The sequence below is a fragment of the Oncorhynchus keta genome, chromosome 19 (assembly GCF_023373465.1).
Source record: "Oncorhynchus keta strain PuntledgeMale-10-30-2019 chromosome 19, Oket_V2, whole genome shotgun sequence".
Lineage (NCBI taxonomy): Eukaryota > Metazoa > Chordata > Actinopteri > Salmoniformes > Salmonidae > Oncorhynchus > Oncorhynchus keta.
This window is the reverse complement of record NC_068439.1, coordinates 47286696-47311557: the sequence shown is the minus strand read 5'-3', so window position 1 is coordinate 47311557 and position 24862 is coordinate 47286696. Positions and strand designations below refer to the sequence as shown.

The 24862-nt window shown below is 44.1% G+C and overlaps 1 protein-coding gene across 1 annotated transcript in view; it reads right to left on the bottom strand.

Moving 5' to 3' along the window:
• Positions 1–472: 472 nt before the first annotated feature.
• LOC118398380 (A-kinase anchor protein 12-like) overlaps positions 473–24862 on the bottom strand; it is a 60296-nt gene continuing 35906 nt past the window's right edge. Inside the window, exons 3-4 of the mRNA XM_035793654.2 lie at positions 5722–10452; positions 473–2597 (exon numbers count right to left, since the gene is read on the bottom strand). Coding sequence (XP_035649547.1) covers positions 5747–10452 — 4706 coding nt within the window. The 3' untranslated portion in view covers positions 473–2597; positions 5722–5746. The remainder of the gene's footprint in view (positions 2598–5721; positions 10453–24862) is intronic.

Genomic DNA, 24862 nt, shown 5'->3' with positions numbered 1-24862 from the left:
AGTATTTCACTTTTTAATGAGTATAGTATTGCTTACTAGGTATTGTCCAATGAATTATGTAACCTCTCCCCCTTCAAATCGGGGTTGATTGGAAAAAGCTGTTCAAAAGAGGACATGGTTTTATCATATCTTTGTACTCCCGGCCAAAGCCAAGCAGCCAAAACGCGTTGTCGTTTTTCACCTTTGTTTTCCTTGAACATGTCTTAGAAATGAAGGCATTTTACTTAATTATATGAAGAGTGCCCTGGTCCTCCTTTATTTTTGATTACCAGTGTTCCCCTTCTACGAAAGTGTGCCTTTATGTCGACCAAACCCTACTATTGTGTACCATAGCAGTGCTTCCCTTCCTTTTTTCTGCAACATAGTACCATACTTGGCAACATTCTGAAGATAGAAAATGTTGGTAATGCTTTTGGAATGACAGTAACAACCATAACAGTTTAACTGCTACATGCACACTTGGAAACAAAGGTCGCCACCTAACTATGTTATTTATTGACATTGCCATCAAACAAAGAAAATGTGTGGTATATCACCATTCATTCTCAAAAGTTATCCTACATGAACACATACTCCAAGACCCTTTGTCGATATTCGTTCTGGTAAAATTTGGCCTAATTTACTACATTGTTTACTTAAGGTCAAGAAAGCATTACTGGTGTGGCACCAGGAAAAAAAACACCGATTTATATTTTGCTTATGACAGAATTTCACACTACTTCGCCTCATATAAACATTCTTGAAATAGCTAAAAATGTAGTTTAACATAACTTCAGATGCATTGCCTACTTTGCTCATTTATTGCCTACTTTGCTCATTTATAAGATAACTGTTGTTATTTTACTAACCTTTAACTAGGCAAAGCAGTTAAGAACAAATCTAATTTACAATGATGGCCTACACCGGCCAAACCTGGATGACGCTGGGCCAATTGTGCGCCGCCCTATGGGACTCAGAATCACGGCCAGTTGTGAAACAGCCTGGATTCAAACCAAGGGGTCTGTGGTGATGCCTCTAGCACTGAGATGCAGTGCCTTAGACCGCTACGCCACTCAAGATAGTTTAGAAATGTTTGTGTCAGATGTAACCTGTTGAGAAATAACCTTTCCGATGGACTATATCAACGTTACACAGCGCATGCATTAGTACTTGTTCTTAAAACACATTATTGCAAAAACTATTGGCGTACTTGTACTGTATACTGTATCAAGCAAGCCTTAGGATGACATTTCAAAACCCTAGTTATTTAGATAGACAAATCAGTGTAAATGCAATCTTCATAACGAAAACATTAACTTACCTTCATAATAATATAGATACCCTTCATGGAAGAAATGTTAGCCTTTGTTTTTTCCTAAATTTGTTTGTAGATGCCATGTACCAAGTTCTGTGGAGATCGATCATTCAGTGCCAGAGGAGTATCGAGTGTTTTTCCACAAAATTAAAAATAGGGAATAATTCATCATGGAACCCATTATGTGTTCTTGAGGCAAATTTGTTCCTTGTGAGGGGAGGGACCTATGTACTGAATTTCAGGACTTTAGGTCACATGGGGTGAGGGGAGTTTCCCTTTTCAATCGCTTGTTATAGCGCCACTTTGTGGCCAATTGGCATGGCATTGCATGAGAGTACATGGCCTTTACATCCTCCTAGGCCTTGTTATCTCAGCAAAATTTGCATTACAGTGTATTATAGTGTTTTATTGTATTTCTACACACCATATATTTCAGAAAGTAACAATACTTTTTTCACAGTCAGTCAGACAGTGAAGTATGTTTTATCTACAGTAGGAGCAGACAATATATTGTCAGGCTGAAAGCTGAAGGTAAGTACAATGTCAAAGGTTAAAGTTTAAGATTGTTGCACTTCTATAGGCTTTCACCTCACGCCCTGTCTATTCACATTAAGTCATCCTCTGTAGTCAATGATACCGGACCCTGCCATTGAAATCACATCTGTACCATTGTTAAGGTAGACTTTGTTTTACATATATATGAGAAAATAGGGAACATATTCTATACAATCAGAAATAGCAAAGATAAAGGATGGGGAGAATGAGAAAATACTCACAAAATATAAATACAATAAACAAGATAATAATCCTCGAACTCACTTTATACACACACACACACACACACACACACACACACACACACACACACACACACACACACACACACACACACACACACACACACACACACACACACCACTCTTCATGGGACAGCATACTCCCGAGTTGCAGCAAGGGCGATGGAAGCTCATCAAGACAGGAAGCGTACATCACATTGATAATCAGCCAGGTGGGAAGCTTCAGATGTGTGGGACTAGGACAGTGGCTTAGTGTGTGTTTAGGGGGATTGATGCTTCACCCCAGGGGTGGGGAGGGGTCACCTCTGTGTGAAGGGGCTAGTGCTGCAGGACAGGGGGTGAAGGGGGCAGGGGGGAAGGAGAGGGGTGAAGTTGTCACTCTTGGCAGGGTTTGTTGGAGCTGAGTCTCAGTGTGTTTCTCCATAGAGCATTCGCTCCCTTTTTCACTATCACTCCCTTCCTGGTCAGGACAGTCGGTCTTCCAGTCAACCATCTTGCATCTACAGCTGAGGTAGAGAGAAATACATGTTATTAGTAAATGGATACCATTATCCTTGGAAACACACGTTATAACTATAACTACTGTTCCCTGAAGGTGGGAAACAAGGTTCAACACAACTATGGGCAGTTGCACTCTAGCGACTTCGATTGAAGAACAAAAATCATGGGTGATAAAAAAACCCACAGGTGATAAGCGTGATGCTCGGATTCATTCCTTCAATTCAGTACTGCACTTCACAGAGCCTAGGAATGGGCGGTGCGGGGCCAAACAGGTGTTGTACCTCATTTCCCTCCTTCAGGGAACAGTAGTTATATTCATAACATTACGTTCCCTTTCAGTCAGTACTCGTGGTACAACACAACTATGGGGAACTAGAATCCCGCCCCAAGCTGGCCCCAACGGATACCAAATAAAATGGCCCATGGCAGACCACCCAGACCTCCACCCCTCAAGATGCAGTAGTTGGGTATTGTGCACATGGGACATGCTGCCTAATGACCCTCTCCTGTCCTAGCTGTATACATGCTGTGGGCTACGCTGGGAGCAGTGACATCCAAGCAATAAAACCTCACAAATGTGAGTGGTGATGCTCACCTCAGCACAAATATGCCCCACAGTCAACCCTTTAAATAATGTCCAAGACGCTGCCAGACACCTGGTGGAGTGGGCGCAAAACACCGCTATGTAACCCTTGGCCCTTTCTGGAATTTGCCAGGGAGATAGCCTCCACAATACAGTGGGAGAGACGCTTAGAGAGTGCCCTGCCGTGAGCTGGTAAAACAGAAAAAAAGCTGGTCACCTAACCGGAAGTCCCAGGTCCGCTCAATGTACGTGCGCAAAGGGAAATTGCTCAATCTAAAGACCTGTGGGACAACCATGACTTTCAGGAAGAAGGCAGCATTCGGATGCAACGTCCCCTTACCGTTGCCAGGGGCGAACTGAGTACAGGAAGGGTATATGGGTGACGTGTGCAGGTCCCCAACACATTTAGCTGAGGCCAAAGCCATGAGCTGAAAGGTCATGTAGGAGAGAATCTTAAGATCCACCGACTTCAGAGTCTCAAAAGGCGCCTCCAAAACCATAGCCAAATCCCATGTTGGCGCAATAGGTTCAGAGACCGCTCTGAGACAGCACACACCTTTAAGGAACCTAACAACCAGGGGTTGGGCCCCCAGTGTGGAGAATGCCCGACCGAGCTCCTGTAGGAACACTAGGATGTCTCTCACAAAGAACTGAAAATGAACAAGTCCTTTATCTTGGCACCAGAGCTCAAACGCCTGTCACTTATACACATACAGCCCTCTCATGGAGGGTGCCCTTGCAGACTGAATAGTCTGGGCCCGGCCCTCTCAACTAAATTATGTTGATTTGTTGATGCTCCAGTGCGTTCCGAAAGTAATCAACCCCTTAGAAAAATAGTAACATTTGTAGAAGATTAAAAAAACACACAAAAAACAGGTCTTGATTAGATAAGTATTCAACCCCCTAAATCATTACATGTTAGAATCCCCTTTGGCAGAGATTACAGCTGTGAGTCTTTCTGGGTAAATCTCTAAGAGCCTTCCATACCTGTATTATGCCAGGTGAGGAAGGCCTCTGCATGGATATAAAAATTGTGATTCACGTGCAAGTCTAACTCGAGACCCAGGAACAGAATGCACTGCAATGGGGTCCGACAGCTCTTTTTCTGGTTTACAATAAAACCTAGAGACTGAATATGGAACACTAGCCTGGATGTGTGCAACATCGCTTGTTCCCTTGACTCTGCTGCTATCAGCCAATCGTCCAGATAGGCCAACACACTCAGCCCCTGGCCCCTCATGGGTGCCAGAGCTGCCTCCACTACCTTTAAAAAGGAACGAAGCGAGAGGGACAGACCGCACAACAGGACCAAAAACCCGTAGGCTATTGCCTCATAATGGAACCTCCAACATTTCCTGTGACTGGGGTACATGGGCACATTAAAATATGCCTCCTTCAGGTTGATTGTGGTGATCCAATCGCCGGGACGCATGGACCATAACAGCCTCCGGTTTGTGAGCATCCTGAATGTGCAAACCCGGAGTTGCTTGTTTAGGGTACGAAGGTCTAGAATGGAACGTAGACCCTTCCCTTTTCAGAATATTGACGGTACCAGTCGTTCTGGGCCTCCGACAGAAGAACCATCCCTGAAGGATGCACTATGCAGAAATCGCTCCGCCATTTCCTGGTTGCAAAAATTTTAATAGTTCACCTAATTTCAGTTTATGTGACAAGACACGGAAGACAACTGTCTGAATGTAGAGGAGGGACATGAATGATTGAAATCACATGTGGGATACACAATACTTTTTGGATGGCTAGTTTGGATGGCGCAAAGTTAGATAGTCTTGTGTTCCCAAAAATGTAGTTTTTAGTAGAGTGAACCGTTATTGCTCACATCGAGGTGAAGAGTGGGACAATTCTACTAATGAATTTGAGCCCAACGCTTACACTTGTCAAAGTCGTGAGAGTCTGACTCCCCAAAGTTGTGTTGTACCGAGAGTGCTGACTGAAAGGGAACTGGTATCCATCTCCCATCCTGTGGATAGCAATTAGGCAATTGAGTTATCTAGAAAAGTCCATTCAGTGATTGAATTTTCTTCTAATAGATCTTTCTAAGATGTTATACTTTGAGCACTCTTTGAGTAGTTCAAAACAGAATAACTTTATGACTCGTGTCTGAGTGGAGAATGTTTTTTGGGATATATTGTAGATTACATCTCTCGCTCTCTCTCTCACTCTCCCTTCCCCCTAATAAAAATAGGGCCCATTGTTATTTTTAAAAAGCCACCATGAGAATATTGTGTAATACCCGACAAAGGAATTCTGGAAACAACAAAATAAATGTGGGTACTCTTTTCTATCACTCTTTCTTTGCTAGTGGAATGAAATAACCATAATAACATATCTAGAATTGATATCTTGGTAAAACACAAGAAAACGCTTTCTTTCACTTTCTTGTGGTAGAAGACAAGGCAGAGGGTATGATCAGATGACTAACATTAACTAAATGCATTTACAGTAATTATGGGGAAATATTTTTGGAACTATTTGACAACATCCACTCATTGCTTAAAACAGGTAATTGTATAATATAGACTGCTCACCTGCTCACAATGCTGCCTTAAGCTCTTAGGAGACAGGTTTGATCTCCTTCACCACCTCCTCAATCACCTGCACCATCACCTCCGCACACTTCACCGACGTCGCCTTCTCTGCCGCTGCCTCCACTGGGCTGGCAACTGTCACAGCCATGGCAACAGCAACCTCCTCTTCCATGCTGTTAACGGGGGCATCTTGGATGGTAGCCACAGCCTCTATTGAAACATACATTTGATGCTCTTCCAGTGCTGTCTGGGGGCCATCCGATACCTGTCCCAGAACTGCGGCACTGTCGTATTTCATGTTTGTTTCGACAACATCGGCAACAGTTGGAGCAGGGGCGGGGGTATCTGGGGTGGGTTCAGGGGTGGGGATGTCTGGCATTTGTTCAGGGTCTGTTGTGTCTTCTTTGGCCGGAGCTTCCTTTGTCTCTGGTGAGCTTACAATGGCATCTTTTTCTACCACCTCCACCATGATTTCCTCCTCTGCCTCTTCAATGATCTCTGTTGCCTGTATGACCACCTGTGTGGTATGTGGGACTACGACCTCTGCAGTTGTCCCCTCTGGCTGGGCTGGGACTTCAGCAGTATCTGTGGGGGCATCTGGGACTGGGGTCTCTTCTGTCACAATTGTTGCTTCTGACTTCTCTTCAGCTGTCTCTGGAGTGGGAACATCTGCTAACACTTCCTGAACCACTGTTATTACCTCAGCTTGTTGAACCTCAAGTTGGAATTCCTTAACTACTTCCTCTACCTCAGATTGTGGAACTTCCTGAACCTCTAATGCCTCAATGTTGCCCTCTACCTCTTTGATCTCCTCCTCTGCCTTTCCATCTGTCTCACTCTCTGTCTGTTCCACCTCTGTTACAACTTCAACAACTTTCTCCACACTTACATTGACCTCCATTGCTTGCTTTAATTCCACTTCATGTTTAATTTCCTCTACTTCCTCTTTGAGAACATACTCCACCTCCTTGGTAAACTCTTCCATGATACTCTTTGTGATTTCAATTGTGACTGGAATGGTCTCAATGACCTGGACAGCCTCGTGGACTTCCTTTGGTGGTTTTTCAGCCTCGGCTGGTGCCTCTGGAGTAGTAGACACCTCTGCTGGGGTTTCTGGTGCTGGTTCCTCAACTTGGACTACAGGTGTTTCAGCAATGACAGGTTTCTCCTCTGCTACTAGTTCAATCTCTTTCTCTATCGTTGCTACCGCCTGGACTGGTAGTGCATCTTCAGTTGTGATGGTAGCAGTGGCAGAGGCAGGCGCTTTGGGTTCAAACTCTGCTTCAGACACTTTCTTCACAGCACTCTGGATAACCACCTGAGTGATGACCAAGCCCGTCTCCTCCATGGCCTCTGACTCCTTTGTCTCTTCAGCCTCTGTAATGCCAACCTCAGTCACCTGCACTTGAATTTGGTCATCGCCAGTGGGCTCTGCAACTGCCACTGAGAGCTTTTCCACTGCCACAGCCTCTGTAACCTCCACTTGCTGGGTTTCCAAGGACTCGGACAGTGGGCAGACGAGGTACGTGGTCTTCTTTACAATGGCAAACTCTAAAGCAGGGGCAACACTGGCTGCCTCGCACACTTCAGTGACTGTGGGCTGGTTGGCATCAGTTAGTGAAGTGACCATTTCTTGGGCAGCAGGCTCATTCACCTCCTCTACAGCAGCAATCTCTTCGACAGCGGCCATCTCTTCTTTACTTTTGACCTCAATGACAGGTGCCTCAGAGCCATCCACAATGTTAGCAGCAATGGAGTCTTCAACAGTTGGTACAATGGGGTCCACGATATTCTCATTCACCGCAGGGGCCTCAACAATTTCAACCTCCATCTTGATATTATTGATCGTGGCGACCTTTTCATCTTCATGCTCTTTACCCTCAGTGGATATATCAGGATCTGGGATGTCTTCAATAGTTTCCTCTAGGGGCGGCTCCAGGAATATGCTTTTGACCTGCTCCACTTGAGCCTTGAATATTGGGTCTTCATTAGCGTCAGCCACCTCAGTTGGATCAGCCTTATCTTCCACCGGCATCTCAGCGGACAGACCATTGCTGATCTCAGGTAGACATTCCATGTTGGGAATTACAAGCTTCTCCACAGCCACCTTGGTGATCTCCTTGGTGCCCAGGTCAGTGCAGATGGCAGAACCCTCAATTTCTTCATGCACCATCAAGACAACCTTTGATTTGGTTTCGGTGAACTTGATCGGCGGTGTGGGTTCTGGGATGGAAGCAGCCTCCTCCAGTTGGATCTCTATGATTTCCATAGAAGTCAGGCTTGGAAGATCACTGAGCAGCTCCACAGCCTCCTGCGGGACCTCCAAAGACTCTGTCTCAGGCTCATTGGGCAGAGGGGTGCTTTCGCCATACGTGGCTGGGATCATCTCTTCAGTTACCTCAAAAACAGACAGCTCAGGCTCCTGGCAAGTGACTGTTTCTGGGATCTGCTCTAAAATGTTCTTGGCATCAGAATTTGCAGTCACCTCGGCAACAGACAACTCAGGTTCCTGCTCTTGGCATGGGACTGCCTCTAAGGTCTGTTCTGCAATGTCCTCTGCGATGGTGGTGTCAGCAGATTTGGGGGTGGCGGCACCCTCTTCTGGGATGTCACTCAGATGATCATGTGGGATCTCCTGGAGGTTTTCCATGACAGCCCTGGCTGAGATCCAAGAGGGGGATCTCTCTTCAATGGACAATTGGACCTGAGTGATTGGTGCTGCTTCCTCAGAGTCCTTTGTCTCTACTGTCATTTCGGCTTCAGCCTCTTCTTTACTCTCGGCGTGCTCATTGTCGTACTCTGAGAGAGGGACCACGGCTGGTGTGTCGGAATCTTCCTCACCAGACCCCAGATTGGAGGAAAGCAGCTTCTTCTTTCTGCGTCCGGGAATGAGTTTCCTCAGAGAGAAGGAGGAATCTTCTTTGGGAATTTCACTGTCTGAGATTACCTGTTCGCCACCAGATTCATCTGTCCTCTCCTCATTTTTGGGCTTCTTTCTATGGGTGACAAGACGCTTGAGAGTATCCCATGTGGAGTCTCCTGCGGCGGGGCTAGTGGATGGTTCGGGGGATGACACTGTGTTTTCCTGATCTGCCTCTCCAGAGCTGCCAAAAGGAGAGACTGCTGTCTTAACCTGCTCTTCCCCAGTTGATGGTGCCTCCTCTTCGATTTTGGTCTCCTCATCTTCAGAGTCAGAGGTCTTCCTGGTCCTCTTCTTGTTTCCGCCCATACACATCAGGGCCTCCCAGGAGAGTGAGGTGTCCATCTTCATCTTTTTGGGGTCCTCTGTGGTGCCTTCCAGGTCCTCTGTGGTTTCGGCTTTTGGCTCCTCTTCAGGGAGTTCCGGCTCCTCTTTCTTTTTCTCCACAAACACGCCACTGTCAGTGGAGAACAGGGTGGCCGACATGGCCTTCTCAACAGTTGCCTCGTCCTCGCTCTCAGAGGGCCTCTTGACTCGTTTCTTGGGTGTCACCAGCTTCTTGAAGGAGGACCAGGGCATTATACCTTCTTTCTTCTTCCCTTCGTCTGAGCATGTTACCTCCTCATCAGCCTCTTGGCTGGCCTCAGCTTGGGTGGCTTTCACCCCGATGGCATGCTCACCAGACTCCTCTGGAGATGATGCCCCACTGTCAGGTTTCTGGACCTCTGCCGACTCTGTAGAGGACTGGAGCTGTTCAGCCGCCTGTTCCCCAGACTCAGTCAGCTTGGTCTCCGTATCTTTCTTGTCTTTCTTCTGTTTCTTGGTAGAGTGCTTCTTCAGGCCAGCCCCTGTAAACAGCTTTTTCAGTGGGCTACCCTGGGCCTTGACCTTCTTCTGGGATGAGAAAAGCTCAGCCTCGGTGGTGACCTCAACTGGGGCCTTGTCTGATTCCACAGCTTCTTCAACATTCTCCTCCGCTTGTTTGGCATCATCAGTAACAGCAGCTTCTGAGGTTTCCATGGCAAATTCGGCTTGGATCTCCTCTTTGATCTCTTCCGCAGATACTTCAGGTGTCTTAGTTTCTGGTGTTGTCACTGGCTCCACCTCCTTCACCCCTTCCTTTGCTTTCTCTCGCTCCTCCTCCACCCCAGCCTCTGCTTTCTCCTCTCCCTCCTTTATCATCTCCTCAGCAGCTTTCTCTTTTGGTTCCTTCTCTTTGGCACTTTTGATACTTGCCTTCTTGCGCTGATTGGAGAAGATTCCCTGTGTAAAGAACCTTCTGAAGGGGGATAGGGGGGCCTCCTGGCCATGTGGGGTAGTTGCAGCTGCAGCTGGGTCCGAGGGCACTTTTTCTGCAGCCTCTCCATCCACAGTCTGAGATGGGGAATCCATTGGAGTTGCAGCCTCAGTTGTGGTTTCAGAGAAGTCAGCCTCAACAGTGGCGGTCTCTGGCTCCGCTGCCTTCCCCTCCTCTGCAGTGGCGGCTTCCTCCTTAGTTTCCTCAGACCCCTTTGTCCCTCCTTCCACTTCCTTGTCCATCAACTTCAGCATCTGCACCGGGTCAGTCTTCTCATTCTTGTCCTTCTTCAGAGTGAACTTGAAGCCGATGAAATTGAAGATCTTCTTGAAGCCCACCTCATTGGCCTCGCCCGGTTTCTCCTCAACAACCTTCTCTTCAGGCTTGGTGATGTTGTTGGCATCAGAAGACTCGTTCTCCTCCTCCTCTCTGTTCACCTGAGAGGCCACCACAGCCTGGAGGGAGTCCATCGTCTCAAGAACCTCCTCCTTCCGAGACACGGACACGCCATCAACTGAAATGACAGAGATAAGTATTCATCTTTAGGTTGAGGTAATACACATTCCCACAAACAAAAAGATAACGATTTATTTCAACATTCCCAGTGGGTCAGAAGTTTACATACACTCAATTAGTATTTGGTAGCATTGCCTTTAAACTGTATAACTTGGGTCAAACATTTCAGGTAGCCTTGCACAAGCATCCCACAATAAGTTGGGTGAATTTTGGCCCATTTCTCCTGACAGAGCTGGTGTAACTGAGTCAGGTTTGTAGGCCTCAATGCTCACACACACACTTTCAGTTCTGCCCACACATTTTCTATAGGGTTGAGGTCAGGGCTTTATGATGGCCTCTCCAATACCTTGACTTTGTTGTCCTTAAACCATTTTGCCACAACTTTGGAAGCATGCTTGGGGCCATTGTCCATTTGGAAGACGCATTTGCGACCAAGCTTTAACTTCCTGACTGATGTCTTGAGATGTTGCGTCAATATCTCCACATAATTTTCCTGCCTCGTGATGCCATCTATTTTGTGAAGTGCACCAGTCCCTCCTGCAGCAAAGCACCCCCACAACATGATGCTGCCACACCTGTTCTTCATGGTTGGGATGGTGTTCTTCGGCTTGCAAGCATCCCCCTTTTTCCTCCAAACATAATGATGGTCATTATCGCCAAACAGTTCTATTTTTGTTTCATCAGACCAGAGGACATTTCTCACAAAAATATGATATTTGTCCCCATGTGCAGTTGCAAACAGTAGTCTGGCTATTTATGGTGGTTTTGGTGCAGTGGCTTCTTCCTTGCTGAGCGGCCTTTTAGGTTATGTCGATATAGGACTCGTTTTACTGTGGATATAGATTATTTTGTAACTAATTCATCCAGCATCTTCACAAGGTCCTTTGCTGTTGTTCTGGGATTGATTTGCACTTTTCGCAACAAAGTACGTTCATCTCTAGGAGACAGAACGTGTCTCCTTCCTGAGTGGTATGATGGCTGCGTGGTCCCATGGTGTTTATACTTTCGTACTATTGTTTGTACAGATGAATGAGGTACCTTCAGGCATTTGGAAATTTCTCCCAAGGATGAACCAGACCAGCAGTCAGATTAAGTAAAAAAAAGAATGGTTTGATCATTGACACCAGCCAACAACAAGCCCTGGAGGAGACTGCAGCATGTTTCACAATGAAAGCAATTCCATTGCCATCGCTTGAACAAAGATTCAGTCTCAAAACAAAGAAAGCTTACAGACAAGGGTATACTGTAAACCTCTCGGCTGTGTTGCTTTTTCCAAAACTATAGCTGACTTCATCCACTCATGCATCTACCGTAAGACATATTTTCTCTATTGTTTAGGTTATAAAATGACGCCAAAAGAAAAGGCAGCAGTCTTACGGGCGTCTCACCAATGTTTTTGTTTTTTTGCGTTATTTGTAACTTATTTTGACAACGTGTTTCTGCAACCGTATCTTACAGCAAAAAATTGGTCTGTGCATATTTGTAAACAACAGCTGGTGCACGAAAACTAAGGAAGTCTCTAGATTTTGCTTGCCTGAAGTAGAGTATATTGTGATACATTGCAGGCCGTACTACTTGCCTAGAGAGCTATACTTTTCGCGGCTGTTTATTTACCACCACAGACAGATGCTGGCACTAAGACTGCACTGAGTCAGCTGTATAAGGAAACAAGTAAACAGGAAACCACTCACCCAGAGGCGGCGCTCCTAGTGGCCGGAAAGTTTCCCTTTAATGCAGGGAAACTTAAATCAGTTCTACCTAATTTCTATCAACATGTTGTTGTTTTTATTTCTTTACTTACCTATTGTTCACCTAATACATTTTCTGCACTATTGGTTAGAGCCTGTAAGTAAGCATTTCATTGTAAGGTCTACACCTGTTATATTCTGCGCATGCGACAAATAAACTTTGATTTGACAGGAAGAAAATGTGGCTGTTGAACTAGTGACAAGTGAGATAAAAAGAAACATACACACACGCTGCCTGAAATTCCTGCCATGTGTATCTGTGTTTTGACAGAAGTGGGGTGGAGGTAGTGGGCTGGCGGTGGAATAAGTTCACAGGTTCTGTAAACCTCTGAGGCCCTCTTTCCTGTGACATCCCCCTACAGCAGGGGAAAGCTCACATCTGGTGCTGGGACTCTCAAAACAAACTCCCAGCATTTTTAATTAATGGATATCACCTTACCTAGATACACACCCAGACTGGGAGACACACACAGTCTCTTAATCAGACAAACATGCTCATATCCTCATGGTGACCATGTCACTCTCTCTTCTGACTGTCTATCTGCCAGATCAACACTCACACACACAGGCCCCTAACCCCCCACCACACACACACACGCAATTTACCCATAAAACAACAGTATTAGAATACAGTTCAATATGAATAATTATCCCTCTGACAACCCTGCTAATTTTAGTTTTTAATACACAGATAATCCTATCTTTTTAGAGCCAACTAATGAAAAATCTCATCAATTCAATTAAAGAATGTGAAATACACAATGTAATATCTCAAAAGAAACGTTAAACTAAGACATAAGACATTGGAGCATAAAGTTTCAATTTACATTGAACAAACAAAGTATATACCGTGCATTCAGAAAGTATTCAGACCCCTTGACTTTTTCCACATTTTGTTATGTTATAGCCTTATTCTAAAATTAATAAAATATTTTTCTCAATCTCTACACAATACCCCATCATGACAAAGAAAAAACAGGTTTATAAATGTTTTGCAAATGTATAAATAAATAAAGTATTCACACTCTTTACTCAGTACATCCTCGAAGTGTTCTTGGGTATGACGCTACAAGATTGGCACACATATATTTGGAGAGTTTCTCCCATTCTTCTCTGCAGATCCTCTCAAGCTCTGTCTGGTTGGATGGGGAGTGTTTCTGCACAGCTATTTTCAGGTCTCTCCAGAGATGTTCGATCGGGTTCAAGTCCAGGCTCTGGCTGGGCCACTCAAGGACATTCAGAGACTTATCCTGAAGCTACTCCTTCGTTGTCTTGGCTGTGTGCTTACGGTCATTTTCCTGTTGGAAGGTGAACCTTCACTCCAGTCTGAGGTTCTGAGCGCTCTGGAGCAGGTTTTCATCAAGTACCTTTCCCTCCTCCCAGTCCCTGCCGCTGAAAAACATCCATACAGCATGATGCAGCCATCACCATGCTTCACCGTAGGGATAGTGCTTGGTTTCCTTCAGATTTGACGCTTGGCATTCAAGCCAAAGAGTTTAATCTTGGTTTCATCAGATCAGAGAATCTCTTTTCTCATGGTCAGAGTCCTTTAGGTGCCTTTTGTCAAATTCTAAGTGGTGTGTCATGTGCCTTTTACTGAGTAGTGGCTTCCGTCTGGCCACTCTACCAAAAAGGCCTGATTGGTGGAGTGCTGCAGATTGGTGGAGTGCTCCCATCTCCACAGAGGAACTCTGGAGCTCTGTCAGTGACCATCAGGTTCTTGGTCACCTCCATGACAAAGGCCCTTTTCCTCATTTACATTTACATTTAAGTCATTTAGCAGACGCTCTTATCCAGAGCGACTTACAAATTGGTGCATTCATCTTATGACATCCAGTGGAACAGCCACTTTACAATAGTGCATCTAAATATTTTAAGGCGGGGGGTGAGAAGGATTACTTTATCCTATCCTAGGTATTCCTTAAAGAGGTGGGGTTTCAGGTGTCTCCGGAAGGTGGTGATTGACTCCGCAGTCCTGGCGTCGTGAGGGAGTGTGTTCCACCATTGGGGAGCCAGAGCAGCGAACAGTTTTGACTGGGCTGAGCGGGAACTGTACTTCCTCAGTGGTAGGGAGGCGAGCAGGCAAGAGGTGGATGAACGCAGTGCCCTTGTTTGGGTGTAGGGCCTGATCAGAGCCTGGAGGTACTGAGGTGCCGTTCCCCTCACAGCTCCGTAGGCAAGCACCATGGTCTTGTAGCGGATGCGAGCTTCAACTGGAAGCCAGTGGAGAGAGCGGAGGAGCGGGGTGACGTGAGAGAACTTGGGAAGGTTGAACACCAGACGGGCTGCGGCGTTCTGGATGAGTTGTAGGGGTTTAATGGCACAGGCAGGGAGCCCAGCCAACAGCGAGTTGCAGTAATCCAGACGGGAGATGACAAGTGCCTGGATTAGGACCTGCGCCGCTTCCTGTGTGAGGCAGGGTCGTACTCTGCGGATGTTGTAGAGCATGAACCTACAGGAACGGGCCACCGCCTTGATGTTAGTTGAGAACGACAGGGTGTTGTCCAGGATCACGCCAAGGTTCTTAGCGCTCTGGGAGGAGGACACAATGGAGTTGTCAACCGTGATGGCGAGATCATGGAACGGGCAGTCCTTCCCCGGGAGGAAGAGCAGCTCCGTCTTGCCGAGGTTCAGCTTGAGGTGGTGATCCGTCATCCACACTGATATGTCTGCCAGACATGCAGAGATGCGATTCGCCACCTGGTCATCAGAAGGGGGAAAGGAGAAGATTAATTGTGTGTCGTCTGCATAGCAATGATAGGAGAGACCATGTGAGGTTATGACAGAGCCAAGTGACTTGGTGTATAGCGAGAATAGGAGAGGGCCTAGAACAGAGCCCTGGGGGACACCAGTGGTGAGAGCGCGTGGTGAGGAGACAGATTCTCGCCACGCCACCTGGTAGGAGCGACCTGTCAGGTAGGACGCAATCCAAGCGTGGGCCGCGCCGGAGATGCCCAACTCGGAGAGGGTGGAGAGGAGGATCTGATGGTTCACAGTATCGAAGGCAGCCGATAGGTCTAGAAGGATGAGAGCAGAGGAGAGAGAGTTAGCTTTAGCAGTGCGGAGCGCCTCCGTGATACAGAGAAGAGCAGTCTCAGTTGAATGACTAGTCTTGAAACCTGACTGATTTGGATCAAGAAGGTCATTCTGAGAGAGATAGCGGGAGAGCTGGCCAAGGACGGCACGTTCAAGAGTTTTGGAGAGAAAAGAAAGAAGGGATACTGGTCTGTAGTTATTGACATCGGAGGGATCGAGTGTAGTGTTTCCTCGATTGCTATGTTTGGCCAGGCGCCCAGCGCTTGGTGTTTCCAATCTATGTCCATTTAAGAATGATGGAGGCCACTGTGTTCTTGGGGACCTTCAATGCTGCAGACATTTTTTTAGAACCCTTCCCCAGATCTGAGCTCTACGTACAACTCCTTCAACCTCATGAAAATAAGGTATTTGTTTTTTATTAGTAATACATTTAAAAAATCCCAAAAACCTGTTAATCAATTTTAGAATAATAATAACAAAATATGGAAAAGGGGAAGAGATCTGAATACTTTTCAGAATGCACCGTATATCCCTAAAAACATTTATATTTTAAGAGAGATATGAAATGTCATCAGCTGGTGATTGTCAAACAATTAACTGTCGGTCTCACAGTAATTGACCGTTAATTAACAAACACATGTATCATCTCCTGGCTTCCACACAGCCTACAAACCATGTTAAAAAGTCTAATAAATTCATGTAATATAGCCTACACCTTCACAATAAATCCATTATTTATTTTAGACCGGTCTAAAAGAAGCATGATATGTAGAAAATGTAGTCCATTTTAGAAAAAAATTAAAGCATATTGTGAGGTTCTAATTATTATATTAAGAACTCGGACACTGAAAGCTTAAAGCAAGTTTATTCTTCCCAAAGGATCAATCAGCTGAATCGACGAAAACATATTCACACGAGCACTTGTATTTAACCCTTTCTCGTATGCCGAGTCTCCCCGTACACATCTGAACAGCCAATACATCTCTGTTGCTAGACAGAACCTGTAGTGATATCTGTTCTTCCTCACTTCATCTGACCTGACCTCTGCTCCAAAGTGCTCACTCCTCCCCAACTCACATGAAGGATGCCTGTATACCTGTAGTGAATGGGTGTATTGATACACCATTCGAAGTGTAAATAATAACTTCACCATGCTCAAAGGGACTGGTACCAGACAATATCTCGTCTACTCCCAGAGTATCCCTGATGGCTAGCAATAACATATCCTGACATAATATAAGCATTATCCATTACCCTCTCTACCTTAGTGACGTGAATAAGTATATTTCCTATTCTCAGAACCCAACATACTGAGCTGAGCTGTCCTTATGTTAGATCCTGATGTGGCTATGCCAAATGGCTGTGGGCTCCACTGGTTAATTTAGCAGACAATATTTGTTTAATATTCCGTGCATTATTTTATAGTATGAAGAATACAATTAAACAAAGCTGAATAAAATATAAATTTCCTCTAAACGGCTATTCTGTCTTGAGCGGTTAAGAAATCGGTACTCCTACGTATATGCTTAATTTAGAGTTATTAATGTAGCTTTAATTGTTCTACAAAAATTGGGTTATATGTTTGGATTAGGCTGCATGATGAGACTGTTGATATTAAAAAAGTTGCTTGAAAGGCATGAGCTCTGCTTTGTTTGTGAATAGTCTCTCATTCACAATTTGACAAGCACTTGATAATGCCTCGAGTTTCTCGGCGGCATCCCCTTCGTGGCCGTAATGCACCCTAAACAAATCCATGCCTAATGTGACCCGGAGTGCTGCGTTGTGTCTTTCATAACCCTTGACTTATTCCACATTGATGTGTTGGCCTGAATTAGAAAATGTCTCTCACCAATCTACACACAATATCTCAATGGAAACATGTTTTTATGAAATTGTTCAAAATGCTTGAACATATGAAGAATGATACTCAGTGATGTATTATGTGGTTTTGCCTCAAACCATTTCTTTGACATTTTTTGCAGTCTCACTTTAGTGCCTTATTGCAAACAGGATACATTTTGGAATATTTGTATTCTGTACAGGCTTCCTTCTTTTCACTCTGTCATTTAGGTTAGTATTGTTGAGTAACTACAATGTTGATCCATCCTCAGTTTTCTCCCATTACAGCTATTAACCTGCCTAGGACTGCTAGCGGATGTTTAAAAAAATATTAGAAAATAAATATTTAAAAAAAAAACAGTACACCCTTTGGAAGTCCTCTACACAATATTTTGCTGCCTGTGCCATGTCCCATAGCAGTCTCTTTCTGATGTAAAGCAGAGGCAAACTGAACAAGTGGTGCAGTTCATGCGACACAGAACACAACGACGCCGCCATGCTGTGCCCTTTTGGCCCTGAGGCACAGTCATGCCTGCAGTAATGAACTGGGGGCAGAGGTAGAGCGGGCAGCTTGGCACAGTCGGAGTCGCTATCACTCTGAAAGAAAACATAAAACAAATATTTGTATTGTATGAGCCTTTTATCATCACATAAAATAAACAGATATGTATTGTATAGAGCAGAGGGAACAGTCACTAAGGTGAAGTGCTGTTCCATTCAACTCCGGCCATTGTTGTGGGCCTGCCTTCCCCTGAACAGCACTCAATGGCTATTTCATATGGAAATGGAGAGGAGTAGCAGGCACAGTGGCCATGTGTGTGTTTTCTGTTCTACTCCATATCATTTGAATAAAAAAATGGAAAATATAATCTGACATGGAATATATATATATATATATATATATATATACACATACACACACAGACACACACACAGACACACACACACACACACACACAAACATACATATATACACACACACACACACTTCATTGCAAAATATATATATATATTTTTTTTCATAAAACGGCATTAGCACTTACCCGTCCAGAAGTACGTCTTGTCCTTGCAGAAACAGCTCCTCAGTTCCTGTTTGTCTCACTTCCACTTTTTCACTTTCACTTTAGACTTGGACTTCGCTTTTCCTGATTTATTTGCCATGATATCTTCAATGAAATCGTTGAAAATACAACTTTCCGAAATACTGCTGCGCGTAACAAGCATCACAGCAAGTCCTGTGATAGTCAAGGCGAGAATGGAGTTCCTTACACGTGTATTTACAAACAAGGAATGGTGGTCCAACCCAAAACCATTACATACTGGCGTTTACCTCAGCTCATTGGCTATCTACCCAGCTAGATTTCAAAAAGATCAGTAGTCATTGGGCAGAAATACAGTCATTCAATGAAGATTCGCAAAAATGATTGGTGAGCAAGGAAGTAATTGCTCGTTGTCTTCAAATCAGTTCACTTCGGTCAATACTCACGGCAAAAAAAACAATGACGTTTGGCTGTGGTGCAAACATCCAGAGGAATGCACTGAAACCAACCATGACTAGATAAACGATTGTTTACGGTGTGTAATCACATCTAATGCTCTGTAAAAAATTGATAGAGATGGAATTCACGGCACAAACGGTTTACAAAATGTTTAGATTTTGGCTATAAAAATGTATTTTATCAAAGAAAACAGCACTTCATTTGATCACTGGGACCCTCAGGAAGACAAATAAGAGCAGGATATCAGAATGTATGTCATAATCTTACCTTCAGATGTGAATGTGTAAAAACTGTCATGGTGGAAAATGTTTCTGTTGTTGATTGCTCTTCTCAAACAAAAGCATGGTATTTGTTCTCTGTAATAGCTATTTTAAATCGGAAAACGTAGTTTGATTACCAAGATTCTAATATTTTGAAGGATGTAAGACACTTGCATTTTCAAGAATGTTTAACCTCTTAGGTCGACCCGACACGCAGGCGTCTCATCTAGACATCTGGAAATGCAAATGCGCTACGCTAAATGCTAATAGCACTCGTTAAAACTCAAACGTTCATTAAAACACACATGCAGGGCCTGAATTAAAGCTACACTCATTGTGAATCCAGCCAACAAGTCAGATTTTTAAAAATGCTTTTTGGCAAAAGCATGAGAAGCTATTATCTGATAGCATGCAACACCCCGAAATACCTGAAGGGGACGTAAACAAAATAATTAGCATAGCCGGCACTACACAACGCAGAAATAAAATATAAACCATTCATTCCCTTCGACGAGCTTCTTTGTTGGCACTCCTAGATGTCCCATAAACATCACTATTGGGTCTTTTTTTCGATTAAATCGGTCCATATATAGCCTAGATATCGATCTATGAAGACTGTGTGATCAAGGAAAAAAACAGCGTTTTATAACGCAACGTCATTTTTTTTAAATTAAAAAAGTTGACGATAAACTTTCACAAAACACTTCGAAATACTTTTGTAATGCAACTTTAGGTATTAGTAAACGTTAATATCGATCAAATTGATCACGGGGCGATGTATATTCTATAGCTCTACGTCTTGAAATAATGTCCGGATAAATCTCAACCAAAATATCCGGTCGGAGACCGGAAGAAATGGGCTGTCTCTTCTTCGTTTGACCAAGAAACAAAGCCTAGGCAATTGACAAGACTGGTGACATCGTGTGGAAGCTGTAGGAATTGCAATCTCGGCTCCAGGTAATGTGGATCCCATTCAACAATACATTCAAGTGGCGCATTGATATATTTTCCAATTTTCAGTTATCAGATTTTCCTGCGCTTTTCGATGAAACGCCCGTTCTGTTATAGTCACAGCCGTGATTTAACCAGTTTTAGAAACGTATTGAGTGTTTTCTATCCACACATACTAATCATATGCATATACTATATTCCTGGTATGAGTAGCAGGGCGCTGAAATGTTGCGCAATTTTTAACAGAATGTTCGAAAAAGTAGGGGGTAGGATCAACAGGTTAATGTTACAACGTTGTATTTTTAGTTGTCACTCTGAAATTTCCCCTGATGTTGTTCCCTGTAAAGGGATCGCAGCAATAATAGGTTAATGCAGCCACAGTGTCTTATTTCAAAAAGGATTTACAGCGAAAGCACCACAAACGATTATGTTAGGTCACCACCAAGCCACAGAAAAACATGTTTCCAGCCAAAGAGAGGAAGGAGTCACAAAAAGCAAAAATAGAGATAAAATTAATCACTAACCTTTGATGATCTTCATCAGATGACACTCATAGGACTTCATGTTACACAAAATATGTATGTTTTGTTTGATAAAGTTCATATTTATATCAAAAAATCTGAGTTTACATTGGCACGTTACGTTCAGTAGTTCTAAAACATGCGGTGATTGTGCAGAGAGCCACATCAATTTACAGAAATACTCATAATAAACATTGATAAAGATACGACTATTATACATGGAACTTTAGATAAACTTCAGATTTCAAAAAAACTTTACAGAGAAAGCAAACCATGCAATAATCTGAGTACAGCCTTTAGACAACAAAGCAGCCAAAAAGATACCCGCCATATTGGGTAGTCAACATTACTCAGAAATAGCATTTTAAATATTCACTTACCTTTGATGATCTTCATCAGAATGCACTCCCATGAATCCCAGTTCCACCATAAATGTTTAATTTGTTCGATAATGTCCATCAGTTATGTCCAAATATCTTCTTTTGTTAGGGCGTTTGGTAACAAATCCAAAAGCGCGATCAAGTCGCGCTGAACGTCGGACGAAAAGTTCAAAAAGTTCCATTACAGCCCGTAGAAACATGCCAAACTACGTATGGAATCAATCTTTAGGATGTTTTTAACATAAAACTTAATTAAAAAAAGTGAAAATGCTGCCCCCTATCCCAAAAAGGTTAAACTAACTGTTGTAGAGTCCCCATTTGCCTCATGGTGAAATCCCTGAGCGGTTTCCTTCCACTTCCGGTAACTGGGTTAGGAAGGACGCCTGTATATTTGTAGTGAATGGGTGTATTGATACACCACCCGAAGTCTAAATAATAACTCCACCATGCTCAAAGGGATATTCAATGACTGTTTATTTCATTGTTTTACCCATCTACAAATAGGTGTCCTTTGAGAGGCATTGGAAAATCTCCCTGGTCTTTGTGTTTGAATCTGAGAAGAGACCAGACGAGTAACCAGTGGTTAGGATAGACATAAACACTTTACTGGGAAAAAGTTCAACAGTAGTGTGGCGTACAGGAGGTCAGCCATGATGGGGAGACTCGTCGAGGCCTGGTAACAGATGGTGTATACATCACGAGACGATGGCTCCATCCGCTGGACATGCCAGGTCTCGACGGGTTCTCCAGCCAGGACTAATTGGGGCTGATTGGGAGCTAGTGAGTAATCAAGGGTGGATTGCTCATCAGCTGTGCAAGGTCCATAAAGCTGCCAGAAGGGCAGCACACAGGAGGACTGGGGGAAGTGAGGCGACTTCCATGTGGTTGGATACGGTTACCCGAGCTAAGACGAGGGAGTTGAGTTTGTGTGCCCGACAGGATACAGGAAGACCAGAGCCCAGGAGAAGGTATCCCGGAGAGGGTCCCATGGGGGAGACCTGTTCTTTTATTTTTTATTTATTATTTAATAAACACCCTTCAAACTGAGCTAATCATACTCTATCCATGTCTGATCTATGTAAACATCTTGACCAAACCTCCGGGTCTGCCACAGAAGGTACAAAGTTTGTGAAAACAAAAAACACAATGAACCCGAACTGACACTTGAATGGAGACATTCCAGTGGACGAGTTCGGCATTGTGTTGTGAGCATCTTGCTCACCAGACGAGGAACTTGCTCCAGTCAGTGGCCTGAGTGGAGACAAAACAGCGGAGGAAACCTTGTGATATACTTGATACGATTCCACCTATTCCGCTCCAGCCAATACTACAAGCCTGCTCTCCCCAATTAAGGTGCCACCAACCTCCTGTGGTTGAATACTTGCTACGGTTTGTCTGTGTTCTTTTGCCCATCTTGATCTTTTATTTTTATTGGCCAGTCTGATATATGGCTTTTTCTTTGCAACTCTGCTTAGAAGGCCAGCATCTCGGAGTAGCCTCTTCACTGTTGACGTTGAGACTGGTGTTTTGCGGGTACTATTTAATGAATCTGGCAGTTGAAGACTTGTGAGGCGTCTGTTTCTCAAACTAAACACTAATGTACTTGTCCCCTTGCTCAGTTGTCTACCCGGGCCTCCCACTCCTCTTTCTATTCTAGTTAGAGGCAGTTTGCGATGTTCTGTGAAGAGAGTAGTACACAGCGTTGTACGAGATCTTCAGTGTCTTGGCAATTTCTTGTGTGGAATAGCCTTAATTTCTCAGGACAAGAATAGACTGACGAGTTTCATAAGAAAGGTATTTTTTTTTTGAGTCTGTAATTGAACCCACAGACGCTGATGATCGAGATACTCAACTCGTCTAAAGAATGCCCAGTTTATTTCTTCTTTAACCAGCACAAGTTTTCATCTGTGCTAACACAATTGCAAAAGGGTTTTCTAATGATCAATTAGCCTTTTAAAATGATTAACTTGGATTAGCTCACACAAGGTGCCATTGGAACACAGGAGCGATGGTTACTGATAATGGGCCTCTGTACGCCGTTTCCAGCTACAATAGTCATTTTCAAAATGAACAATGTCCACACTATTTCTGATCAATTTGATGTTATTTTAATGGACAAAAAAACAATGCTTTTCTTTCAAAAGCAAGGACATTTCTAACTGACCCCAAACATTTGAACGGTAGTGTATACAGTCGTGGCCAAAAGTTTTGAGAATGACACAAATATTAATTTTCACAAAGTCTGCTGCCTCAGTTTGTATGATTGCAATTTGCATATACTCCAGAATTTTATGAAAACTGATCAGATGAATTGCAATTCATTGCAAAGTCCCTCTTTGCCATGCAAATGAGCTGAATCCCCCAAAAACATTTCCACTGCATTTCAGCCCTGCCACAAAAGGACCAGCTGACATCATGTCAGTGATACTCTCGTTAACACAGGTGTGAGTGTTTACGAGGACAAGGCTGGAGATCACTCTGTCATACTGATTGAGTTCAAATAACAGACTGGAAGCTTCAAAAGGAGGGTGGTGCTTGGAATCATTGTTCTTCCTCTGTCACCATGTTTACCTGCAAGGAAACATGTGCCGTCATCATTGATTTGCAAAAAAAGGGCTTCACAGGCAAGGATATTGCTGCCAGTAAGATTGCACCTAAATCAACCATTTATTGGATCATCAAGAACTTCAAGGAGAGCGGGTCAATTGTTGTGGCGAATGCTTCAGGAGTCCAGCAAGCGCCAGGACCGTCTCCTAAAGTTGATTCAGCTGCGGGATCGGGGCACCACCAGTACAGAGCTTGCTCAGGAATGGCAGCAGGCAGGTGTGAGTGCATCTGCACGCACAGTGAGGCGAAGACTTTTGGAGGATGGCCTGGCGTCAAAAAGGGCAGCAAAGAAGCCACTTCTCTCCAGGACAAACACCAGGGACAGACTGATATTCTGCAAAGCTGAGGACTGGGGTAAAGTAATTTTCTCTGATGAATCCCCTTTCCGATTGTTTGGGGACCTTGGAAAAAAGCTTGTCTGGAGAAGACAAGGTGAACGATACCATCAGTCCTGTGTCATGCCAACAGTAAAGCATCCTGAGACCATTCATGTGTGGGGTTGCTTCTTAGCCAAGGGAGTGGGCTCACTCACAATTTTGTCTAAGAACACAGACATGAATAAAGAATGGTACAAACACATCCTCCGAGAGCAACTTCTCCCAACCGTCCAGGAACAGTTTGGTGATGAACAATGCCTTTTCCAGCATGATGGGGCTCCTTGCCATAAGGCAAACATGATAACTAAGTGGCTCGGGGAACAAACATCGATATGTTGGGTCCATGGCCAGGAAACTCCCCAGACCTTAATCCCATTGAGAACTTGTGGTCAATCCTCAAGAGGCGGGTGTACAAACAAAACCCCACAAATGCTGACAAACTCCAAGCATTGATTATGCAAGAATGGGCTGCCATCAGTCAGGATGTGGCCCAGAAGTTAATTGACAGCATGCCAGGGCGGATTGCAGAGGTCTTGAAAAGGGGTCAACCCTGCAAATATTGACTCTTTGCATCAACTTCATGTAATTGTCAATAAAAGTCTTTGACACATATGAAATGCTTGTAATTATACTTCATTATTCCATAGTAACATCTGAAGCAGCAAACTTTGTGGAAATTAATATTTGTGTCATTCTCAAAACTTTTGGCCATGACTGTGTGTGTGTGTGTGTGTGTGTGTGTGTGTGTGTGTGTGTGTGTGTGTGTGTGTGTGTGTGTGTGTGTGTATATATAGGTATATATTGTGGCAAAGAAGGGGGTCGAGTGATAAATGGCAGATATTTGAGAGCAGAACTAATAAACGGGCTCTTCCCGATCACTAAAATGGCCACCCTGATCAGAACTACAAATCACAAAATGGCTGACTGCCAAAACTACAAATCCCAGAAGCAAGGGGAACCCTCAGAAGGTGGGTCCGGCTCACAGGTAAAGGGTCAAGACAAACCAGGAAGAGAGAGAGAGAGGATCTGTGAACCATAGAGAAAGAGACAATATTTATTGGCTGGATTTACCGTGTATGAGCTAGACTGTTTTGGATTTAACTGTTGGAATTTGGAACTGGACCCTCTGAGAACACGATTCGTGTACCGAACCCTGCTATCCTTAATCTTGCCTGCGGCCTGGGTGGACC